The sequence below is a fragment of the Stegodyphus dumicola genome, chromosome 5 (genome assembly GCF_044657685.1).
Source record: "Stegodyphus dumicola isolate Sdum_Otavi_A_Nest chromosome 5, ASM4465768v1".
NCBI lineage: Eukaryota > Metazoa > Arthropoda > Arachnida > Araneae > Eresidae > Stegodyphus > Stegodyphus dumicola.
In genome coordinates, this window is record NC_140772.1 from 39,759,895 (window position 1) to 39,772,159 (window position 12,265).

Genomic DNA, 12,265 nt, shown 5'->3' on the forward strand with positions numbered 1-12,265 from the left:
AAAAGCAATTCGAGAGGAAAGGTTTTCACAAGAAGGAGAATCAGTTGAGAGTGATGATAATGAAACGATAAATGAAAAGACTTTAACATACAAGATGTTATATGAGTTATTAAAAAAGGCACAGGAGCTATGGGATTTTGTAATGGAGATTAACCCAAATGAAGAAAGAACCTTTACGGCAAGTACTGAAAAACTTTGCATTCCTTACTAAGAAACATTTAACGAGCGGTATCAGACACTGTCTCAACCAAAAATCAACAGCTATTTAAAAAATAATTGTATCCTGTACCTACTTATTAAGCAGTATCAGAAATGCTTTCAATTAACATTTGTTTCATTTCCCCCTTTTTAATTATACATACTTTCTTAATTTGAACTATGCCTAGTGTTTTTTTCCCCAAAAACATATCTTTGGAGGAACATGATTTAGCCATATGCACAATCTATTGGTGATGTAACCCTCACATTTGGCAAGGGTTTACTGTATATAATTAATTATAATGAGAAAATAACTAACAGACAGCCACTCTCAATTATCTATGCATTATGTCTTAAAAAAATTCTTAGACTGATTATTTTACAGGTGATTCTTATTGCATTATTATTGTTATTGCATTTAAAAAAAAATCTGATGTGTACACCACATGACTTCCTTGTATGTAATATTAAATTACATGCATTTTTTCTGGCATTTGGTTTAAACTTGTTGGATTGAATTAAATCTACTTCGTCGACTGCGCATAAACCACAATAGAATAAATGCAGTCTTTAAAATTCACTCTATTTTTTTACCATAGCAACACTCTGGCACTAGGTTCACTTAATAGTATTATATTTCGTTCATTTTATAACTCAGAATGCATAAAATTTATATTATTTAAAGCATATATATTAATAGCACAAAATTTATATAATTTAAAGAATTATCTAATTGTTGCCACATTTTCTATTCAAACACTATAATGATAATATAAGCTAGAACGATGTATAAAAGAAATTAAGCAAACAAAAGAAAAAAGAAACAGTTTTTCACAGACGATTGAGTACTTCTCATTCAATTAATTCAGTTCTCACTTTGCGACAAGGCAAAAATACATAAAAACTCAAAATATCTGTATTAAAAATTACGAAGTAAATCTTACACACTTATTTCCTCGAAAAAATTCTAGAAAGGATTAAGCTTGATTTAATTCGCAATAATAAATGAAGGCATTATCTTTGTTGTTACGAAGCTATGTTTCTCTAGATTGGCAACAAATCCACTACTCTGCTGTTTCAAATGTAAACAAGCAATGACCGCCATCAAAAAAAATATTAGGCTTAGCGGCACTTAAAACAACTTTAAATTGTTGATAATTCTAAAAATATTGCATACAGATTTACTAAAGGCATAAAAACCTTAACCGGAAGATAAGAACAACATAATTCAATCATTTTTAAAGCAAAAAATGTACAATTTACAAACATATAAGAGTAAAGAAACAGAGATCACTGAGCCGGGTAACAGAGTGGATATATATATAAACATAATTTTTATACCTTTGGTTCGGCTGATTGCAACCAAAATACAAGGAGCACATCTACATGTTATAGTAGTCCTATATACAAAATTTCAACGTTCTGAGGCTACTCGTTTTTGAGTTATGCGAGATACGTGCGTACATACGTATATACGTTCGTACAGACGCCATGAAAAATTCTCTTCAGAATTCATTTTAAAGCAGTTTTATAATTTTTTTAGAGGAAAAGAGTTTTTTTATTCAGTCCTTACGTACAGATATCAAGCAAAAACACTGCTAAACTGCAATCAAAAGCGGTCAAAATGGATATTTTCGTTGAAATATGCTTCCTGAAACTTTTCACGATTACAATATTTCCTTTTTACTTCGTAAAAGGAAGTAAATAAACTCTCGATTTTTCATGCCAAATATACATGAATATTATTGTTAAGGTACACAGTGAAGATAAAAATGCTAATTCACGGTTGAAACAAAACTGATTTTTTAACAAAGTAAGCAGGAAGAATTTTATCAATGAAGAAGTAATAATATCAGAATTGAAATTATTTTTGGTAGCAAGGATTTGAAATTATAAGTGAAGAAAGCATAGAACTGTGAATAGAAAAAGAAAACAGTAATAAAGGTTAGAATTTTATCAGACCAAGACCTTATTGATGTACTGCTTCAAGAAAATATAGTAAACACAAACATGAAAATTAAGATAAAAGTGAGTAAGAGATGCCACTGTGAGGTCAAAGTAATGTTTGAGCAAGTAATTAAGACTATAGGTGAATAAAGAGAATTGCAATTTAATGAAAGTTTGTCAACATGGTTCTCAGAGAAGGGTGGATTTTAGAAGTAAACCTAAAAAGCTACGATTTTTATTATTTTAAATAAGTCCTGTTTCAAACATTACGACGTATATAGTTCATTAAAATCCTCCAAATGTATGTATGGCTCTTTCATATCGCCATCATTAGATTATCTCTATTTTTCAATTCTCCATATATTTAATTAGAGGTGCTGAGTAGTGACACACTTCAAAGACAAAGGATCTTCTGTAGAACAAAATATTTGCATTAGTTGAAAACTTGGCAGATATGATAAATTATCATTTTATAATTACAAATTTTAGTTCTCTGAAGAGATAAAATAGAATTCATTCATGAGTAAACATACCAAATTAAAATAACAGTACTTAATCCAAGGGAGAGGAGAGAAAAAAAAAGATTAGAATTTGATAAATTCTAATAATTAAATCTGCAATTATTTTGATGTTATCTACAAGTTTTTAAACATAAATATTTCAAATAAAGCCTTTCAATTCATTTCTGGTTTAATAGCATTTTTATTTCTTGTTTAACATTTCATATTTCAGAAAACTTTACTATTCAAAATTTTATTATATGGCATTTTCATGTAAATTTCAATTTTGGGGGAATTTTGCTAATATAAAACTAATTTCTAGATTTACAGCTGACTAATTGCAGTTACATTCTGAAAAGAATTTTGTAGCAAAAAAATATCTCACCTTTATTTCCCCATCGTTTTATTATTTCCTCTACCCGATTTAACTTTTTATACAATAATAATATTTTTTTAGGAGGATAGTAGGTCTACACAAATTCAGTTAGTCAGAGGGAAAAAAATCACCACTACAGTACATCTGTTTGCATACCTAAATATTATATTCTTCATTTCTAGACTTTTTAAGGGGGGGGGGAAGACTGGTTCCTGGTAGTCTGGATTTCGGTCTTTGTATTGTATAAAAAATCATCAGTAAAATTTTTGTAAAAGGGCTTCATTAGCAGTATAATAAAATTATTACTTTAACATCCTTTTAGGAAAAAACAAGTTTAACATTTAAATGATGAGTACACTGAAAATTTCATGGATAAAATGCCTACAAAGAACAAACTACATCTTTTAGTTAATTTTCCTTACCAGGTCTGTCAATTAACATTTACGTGCTTTCTGATTATCTATAACATCATGAAAAATCGCTAACTCATTGAAAAAGAAATGCTTGGCTCACTTTACTATGGAGAAAAGGAAAGGTCCGAATTGGCTTCTGCCATTTGCTTCCTTGAAGCAATGATACACACCCCTTTTATATCAAAACATTCAATGATTTACCATTAAGGTCTATAGATTTTGACATGTTCAGAGATAAACATTTTGTAATTATGTAGTAAATATAAGTATAAATGTATCTACTTTCAACAATATTTCAGAGTCCTATCTATGTGAAAGAATACATTTTTCAATTACATTTCACTCTGAGTGGAATTAAATACCAAACTCTTAGGTTTAATTTGAATGAAATGTTTTCAGAAGTTTCCGCCAATTACGTTTTAAAGCAATTTGATTTCATTTAGGCCCACAAGTCACCTAATTTAATGCTTTGACTTCTTTCTCTGGGTCACATTAAGAACCTTGTTTATGTAGCCCCACTACTAAAATTATTAGAAAACCTCAAGGAATGAATTAATGCTGCATGATCATTGACAGGATGATGCTATAAAATATATGAACGAGTTGAACTACCACCTTGATATTTAACTCAGGCAGCACACATGGAGCATTTGTACAGCGTACACAAAACTTGCCGAGTTTACAATTATTTTCATACATTACTCATTATATGTATATGTAATACTTTTGAATAAATAGCATTTTGAAAATAAATAAATCTTTTATAGTAGCCATGTGTATTTAGATATATTTAAAAATTAAATTTATTCACAAAAACATTCAGAGGCGTTTATGAATGAATAAATCTTTCATTTCCAAATACATTGATAAATAATTAAATTAATATTTACATATTTAATTAGAGGCAAATGCATGTTTTTAAAATGATGTGCATAAACACTCATATAAATTTTTAATATTTTTCTTTTTTAGTACATGAAAACATTATCTGTGCATTCACTATATTTTAGTAGAGTAATTTACATTAATTTGGCATACATCAGAATTTTTATGTAAGAAATAAGTATAAATATAAATTGAATGAAAATAACATGCATTACTTTTAATAAATACTCAAAAAATAGGTTACATTTTATGTAACAGAACATGAGTCGAATAAATTGGGCCCCAACTGTAGCCTGATAGCGAAGACAGTTGAATGCTGGGAGTTCAACATGGATTCATATTGATGATGAAGCTAAATACATATGAAAAAATAATTTATTCTCTTAAACAAACCAAAAAGAAAGAATGGAAGAGAACTTTAAAAATACAAAATTTTCTACTTGTTGAACTTTCCACAACATTAATTCTATATGTACATATGCAGAATGCCTGTGGCTATTGTTGCATCTATAATCGAAAATACATTAAAAACACACCAATTCTAGCAAATGTTGAAACTAGGGGTGCAGATAATAAAAAAAATTTCTTTTGTTAAAAGTTAATTAAAACTCATTAAATTTAGAGATTTTGAAGACTATGGATTACTTTGACAATCAATGTTTTTTTGGTTTAAAAGAAGAAAAGTTTCCGATTTAAATAAAAATTTAAGTTTTTTGTTATAACTCCCGTATTTTAAATCTTTGTTGAAGGAATTACTTCAGTTTTTTAAAATGTACTGAATAAAATCACTGCTAATTTGGCTTTAACAATATGAACAAAGGCAAGACCTACTGTCAAACAAATGCCATAGACTTGAACTCTCTCCCCAAGACAATGGAATGGGAAAAAAAGTGCTAAAATGATGTGCTTTGTAAAAAAAGTGTTTTGTAAATAAATGCATAAACTCACATTCAATTTCTGTACATGGTCCATGTGTAGATATGAAATTATCCAAAGATGCAAAATCCATTATTTTTAAGTATGACTTAGGCAATTCTGTATCTAGAACAGCTTCAACTTTTTGTTCCAAAGTATCATCTTCTAAAGGCTGAGGTAAAACTGTTATTAAATAATACGAAGGGATAATTTCACAACGGTTTGCAGGATTTTCCATCAGCCTTACAATCTGAAAAGAAATAATTTATACATACTTTAATTACTAGCTCGTACGAATTTGCACTAAGATTACAGTGGTGAAACCTTGCATCACTAAAAAAACTGAACAACATTGTTTAAAAAATTAAATGATAATCAAACTGCAGAAATTTTTAACTATGTAGCATAAAATTTTAACCCTTAAAAACCTCTTATGATTTGATTACTTTTATTTCATTAAATTAAGATTATCCTTCCCTCTTGAATAAAAAATAATGTATGCTTATCCTTTACATTTTTCTACTGTATCTCATTTCTCAAATGCTTTCATTCATTTCCTTTACACAGCTTAATTATTATGACACATTAAAATGTTAATTTAATATTCAGTAGTTACACAGAATTAAGTTGTCAATGCTAGGAGCACATTTTATTCCAAACACAAGTGAAAGATGTTCTATAAATATACAGTGGGTGACACAGTGAGGTATGGGATCTAAATATTATTTTAAAAAAATGGAACAAAGTAAACTCTTTTTACATCCTTTGGTGAATGCGTGTTCTGTGCCAAACTCTAGCATTTCTTCAACATCCAGAATTTTTCAAATTCTGATTGCTTATTGAGGGCACTGTGAAATCCACAATATAGGCTGACAGCCTTTCACATCTTCTCATCATCAATATTCACATCTCGTAAGTTACAAAACTATGCTTTTCCACTTTATACTCACAGGATATTTCTTGCTTTCTGTCACTGAATACATTTGATGGCTTTATTTTTGGATACTTTGCATATTAAAATAGCTTTCACATCCACTTGTCACTGACGTTCAGCACATTATAATGAATAAACTAAAATCCACTTGTTACTGATATTCAATGCATTATAATTCATGCACTAAACATTTCTCACTGTATGTTCCCCAGATATATTTTGCTTATAGAATGCATAAACCCAATGGAATAATTTCTAATTTAATTACATTTTTATGGTAAAGGTGATATAGTAGTAGTAATTTTATAGAGCATATAAACTAACCAATTTTATAGAGCATATAAACTAACCTCAGTTTGAACATTTTTTCAGTCAACACTCACCTTAGTAAGATGTGTTTTGAAGTACATTTCTTAAAATCTGTTGCCATGTATAAATTTGTTTACAAATGTGTTGTCAAGTTTTAAAGTGTTTCGATTACATGCATCTTTATTATATCTTTATTAATATATTTTATATTGTATAATGTAAAATTCACAATTAATATGAATACAATTTGCCAGATAAACTTGGCAATATACAATTTATTGAATAATAATTAATTTTGTTCTAAACTTCTGGCAAGGTTTTGCTTTAATTACTTATTTTGGATCTAATGCTTAATATAATTAATATTCTAAAATGTTAAAATTAATTTCTTAAATTTTAATGCTGATCTTGGGATCTTTGTAAATGTGCAGTAGCAAGGTTTTAAGCAAACTTTGTTTTTAAGAGCTTTCACAAATACTTTTGGCATTTAAAAATAGAATTAATCATTTTTCTGGGTGAAATTTATGCACAGTATTCCTAAAAAAAATTTTTTTTTGCTACATTTGAAATTTTATATTTAATTCAATTAGTTCAGAACTTAATTGGATAATTTGGATTATGTCAAAGCACATGCGGGCTATCCTGCCTATGAAGAAGGATGCCTTCATACAAGGAAATTGGTTCATTCCACATGAATAGTTTAGGAATTATCATAAATAGCATTTAACCCTTTCAGGTTCGGTGCATAAAAAAATTAATTTTTTTAGGAAAAATAACTTTACACATAGATAATTAGCCCCTTATACAATGTTATTTCATGCAAAAAAAAAGGTAAACCTTTAGGGTAATTCGTGATGAAGTGCCACTTGTCCCACCACGCATGTAGAGCAATAAAATGGCATCTTTGCATGAGTTTAAATTCTCCTAACATGCTCATACAAAGTGCAAGTTTTACCAACCAAATGAAAATGAAAGATATAGAAAACGTTTTTGAGCAATTATTTAGAAAACATTGATCATATTAACAAAATTTAAATAATTACGTAATTAAAAAAATCACTCTCTGTATGACTTTTTAAATATTATTTAATGATTTCATAATATATTTGAAACAGAAGATTTTCGCTCCAGTACTTTATTTGCTACAAGTTTGAAAAGGAGGATATTAAGAAAGCTGTCGTGTTTATTTTCTCTTTCCTCCTCTTAGGATGTTTTTCTATGGTAAATCAAACTCACATATCCATTTAGTATTCAATGACATTTCATGTTACAGGGTTATATTTTCATTTCTTTCGGAAAAAATACAAATCTTTTTCAAGTTTTAACATTACTGCAAATTATTAAGATATAAACATTTTCATTATCTATATATGAAATGAACATGATACTTGAATTTAAAAAAATTTTGAACAGTGCTGCGACCTAGTAGCAGCATTTCCTACATGCGCAGTGGAATGTATTTGTCTCATCTTTTAATTTCAACCTTTTTTAATTAATATATATATGAATTTAAATAATAACTTTTATTAGAAAAAAAAACTTTCAGATAAAAATATTCATTCTAATGACAAAAGTTGTTGATGACTGCATAAGAAATTTAAAAAAAAAAAAAAAAAAACTACTTAAATTAGACCTGCAAAGAATTTCTTTTTCATTATTTCCATGAATGAATACTACTGCTGCCCTCTGCTATACATTTAGAAAACTAAAAGGTGTAATTGTATGTATTTTAAATAGAATTTTTGCAGCTTTCATCTTTGAGACAAAAACTGATAAAAAAGGTGATCCCGGCCGTCGAAGGGTTAAATATGTTTTCACATGATTATCTTTGATTTTTCCTTTATTTTAATTTTTTAAGCTTGGCTTCTGCAAAGGGAGCTTATAAGTGTTCTTTAGGACATTTGTATTTTCTGTAGATGACATTGGTCCAAAAAAGAGTTATCAATCTGCTGGCACTAAATTTGCAAAAAAAGGGGGGTTCCATGTTGATTGTCATATGAAAAACTCATTCTTAAGTCAATTCTAAAAAAAATTTGGAAACTTTGACCTTTAAAAATGGGGTGTACACTGGCCAAAAGCACATTCTAACTTATTATTCTGTGACATAACGAAAATTTGAAAAAAAAAAAAAAAAAAAAAAAAAATCACTGGGATGTAATGCATTTGAACTGTTTTTTGGGGGCCACTAAATATGCACCTTAACTGATGCCTGATGTACCTATGTTGATGCAGTTCCAGTAATATCTTTCTGGCAGGTCCTAAATTAGAACAAACCTTTCATTACTATTCCTTAGGGTACTTCCAGTGACTATGTTTCTGACTTACCACCATCAGAAAGAGAAGGTTGCTGCGCATCACCTCACCAGATTGCATAACAACAAATGAGACAGTGGTACTTTCCAAGCAGTCACATCAAGGAAGGTTCCAATATGGGATGTTCTCAAGTGGAATCCTGGCATGTACTTTTTATGCGGTAGTGAATTACCATCATCACCATAACCCAGTTTCCTTGGAAATTTTAGATACATGTCTTTAATTAAATTTCTTTTCCTGTCCTTTGCATTGATGAATTTCTATACATCTCCAACAATAGGGCAATGAGCTGCTATTAACTGCAGTGAAAAATAGTATTTATCTTCCAATTCCAATACTTGACAAATGGGGGAAAAAAACTGTCTCATCCATATAATAATAATAAAAAAAAGGAATAAACAGATTACTTAAATTGAGTAATTTGATTTCCAGAAATAGATGAGCCAGAAAATGTCTTTCTAGCTGTCTACACAATACAAACATCCATTATTTAAACTCAGCCTTCTTCATTTCATTTTTGTGAATACTGAATTTTAACAACCTGTCAAATTTCAAGCTTGAACATAACACAATCACTTAAAATTTTAATTATCTTCAATTTAACTTCACATCTAATATTAAGTAAATATTGCAAGGAAGAAATCTATCAACTTAAATTAAATACAAATATTTACCTATTGAACATTAATCAAGTCTTAATAAATGCTCTACAGATTTCTATAATACTACATTGCTCTCCAAAAGTTAAGGAACAACATGTTTTTCAAAGCTCACCATTATCAAAATTAAATTCACAGTTTACATGCATGATGGTAATGAAATTAAACTATGCAAAAAGAATAGCAAACACTTTTATAGAAATGAATACTTACATTAGAATTGGATAAAAAACAAAACAAGTTTTGACCTTCAATTGTTATTAGCAATTTTGTTGACAATACGCAGAAGAAGTCGCTTGCCCAATTCATTGAGGTGGCAGTCGATCAGATGGATGGAAGTGGGGATGCCACAAGCTGATCTGCTAGACATCTCAATGTCTTTTGTAGTGTGGTCCACCAACTATGGAATGACTTTGAATCTGAGAATTCTGTGCCTAGAAGACATGTTTCAGGCAAGCTAAAAGTTACAACACATGCGGGTGACCGTTATTTAGCTCTTTCAGCCCGAAGGAGGAGCAACATTACTGTGCCTCAGCTCATGGCAGATCATTTAGTGTCAAGAGGAACAAGAATCTCAGATACTATGGCATGCAGACACCTGCATATTACAGGTCTGTATGCAAGACAACCATGTGTTTGTGTTCCCTTGACCCGAGGACACAGAGGTACCCGTTTATGTTGGGCATGAAAGCAATCTCCTAGACCAGTCAACAATGGAAATCTGTTCTCTTCACAGACAAGTCCAGATTCACAATGGAGAGTGATTCAGGTTATCAGCTGATTGAGGGAACAATGCATAAGGCCACATCGTGCAAAGACACAGTTACGGGAAGTGGTAGAATAATGGTCTGGGTTCGTGTCTCTCACTCTGATCTGCATTTGTTCCATGGAGGAACTTTGAACCAGTGTGAGATAACGACATGAGACCCTTGATCAATATGTCCTCTCATGTGCCACTGCTATTAATCCTGAATTTCTGATGGATGACAATGCGCAATCACACCGAGCTCAGGCTGCTGAAGAATATCTTGATGGTCATGATATGGAGCGGACAAAATAGCCAGATCAATCCCCAGACCTGAATCCAATAGGGCATCTTTGGAACTATCTTGGGAGACAGGTTGCTGCTCTCCTGCTCCAAGGTCATTAGGTGAGACTGAAAAGGGATTACTCTGTGTCTGGTTGTTGCTTCCCATTTCAGAGACTGACAGCTTAATTGACAGCATAGAACGTTGCTGCTACCAATGTATTGCAGCTAGGGGTGGACACATTCTTTATTAGAACCTCTTTTTTGTGATGCTACCACCATATTTTCCTCAAAAAACTGTGATACACTGTTTCTCTAAGACTGGATTTCCCTACCCAGAGTATAAATTTTTGTTGTAATTCATGTTTGTTTGCATTTTAGGAACATTCTCTATGTCATATTCATTAACACGTTGAGCGCAGTGCCGAATTTGCTGTCCTTTCCATTCAGCCAGCAGCGAGCTAAGCCATATTTTTGTTTAGAATGTTTCAATACATTTCATTAAAACTAAATTTGATCACATTTCATTGAGACTATATTTATTTTTTAACTTTAATGCTGTCAGTTCCACGGACCGACGTCAGCCAAATGAAAATTCCAGTGCCAGTCCCCACGACGGCTACACGGAAAGTTCACTGCCGGTCCCCAGGTACCAGCGCCGTGCTCAACATGTTAAAGAACTGTTTAATAAACACATCCTCTAAATTTCTTGTTTCTATGCTGCTTCATTCTCAAATCAGACACAAAAAATATGCTGATCCTTAACTTTGGAAGGCAGTGTTGGTTAAAACAGTTCAGACTGAAAAAAATTATACTGAAAATCATGCTGGGAAGGGGGGGGGAGTTGAATTTGCACAATAAGAGTTTCATTTAGAGATGATAATATTGCTGTCGTCTTAGCCCTATTTAAGAATTTGTCATCAAAATTTTATTCATAAGATTTTCATCAAAATTCTTTTTTTCCTGAATCTTAATTAACAACAATTCTTCTAGTATTACATTTGAAAGACATGATCCATATTCAGATAAATTAAATACCAGGAGGACAGGCAACTCTATAAATGTCTTTAGGGGATTTGAACAGCATTCAAAAACATTAATGAGACATGAAGAATCTGGTAATTTTCATCATTTAAATTACTGGATGTGGTAAAAATTAAAATATTTTTATACATCCAATAACAATCACTTCTGTGAAACAATCACTTCTATGAAAGAACTGAGTCGTAAAAATAACTCCCATTTATTTGAATTTTTTAAAATATTTTATTAATAATTTTAAGCATGGAATAAACAAATCATTTTATAGAATATTATATCAAAACACAAATCTAGGACTATTTAAAAAATGAAACAAAGAGTATCCCCCCTTCAAATAGTAAATAAAGTAAGAATTGAACACAACACACAGCAAGTTTTATAAAATGGCAAAAATCCGAATTAATAATAGATAATTAAGTTTTTAAAATAGCATCATTTTCAAAACATCAATTACAGGATAAAAAAAGACATAAAAATATATTATCATAATCCGGATGTCCATAATCCTGAATGATCTATAATCTGGACCTCAAAGCTACAAACTTTCTGCGCATGCGCATAATAAGTTTACACATGCGCATATGCATTTACGCATGCGCATAATACGTTTACGCATGTGCGTTTAATGTATAACGGACGGTATAAGCTCAGCTAAAATTATCTAATTATCTATTTCAGTTACTGTTGCAGATTGCATTGTTCCTTAATCTTCCAATTGGATCCGGCTTATTATTTTATCAGACTGGTA

General features: G+C 30.5%; 1 protein-coding gene across 2 annotated transcripts in view; it reads right to left on the reverse strand.

The window, feature by feature from the left end:
• The window catches only part of MED14 (mediator complex subunit 14), a 128,829-nt gene that overhangs the window by 46,599 nt on the left and 69,965 nt on the right, over positions 1-12,265 (reverse strand). For both annotated transcript variants that reach the window (XM_085816602.1, XM_085816603.1), the window contains one exon: positions 5,268-5,484. In XM_085816602.1, the coding sequence (XP_085672728.1) occupies positions 5,268-5,484 (217 nt within the window). The remainder of the gene's footprint in view (positions 1-5,267; positions 5,485-12,265) is intronic.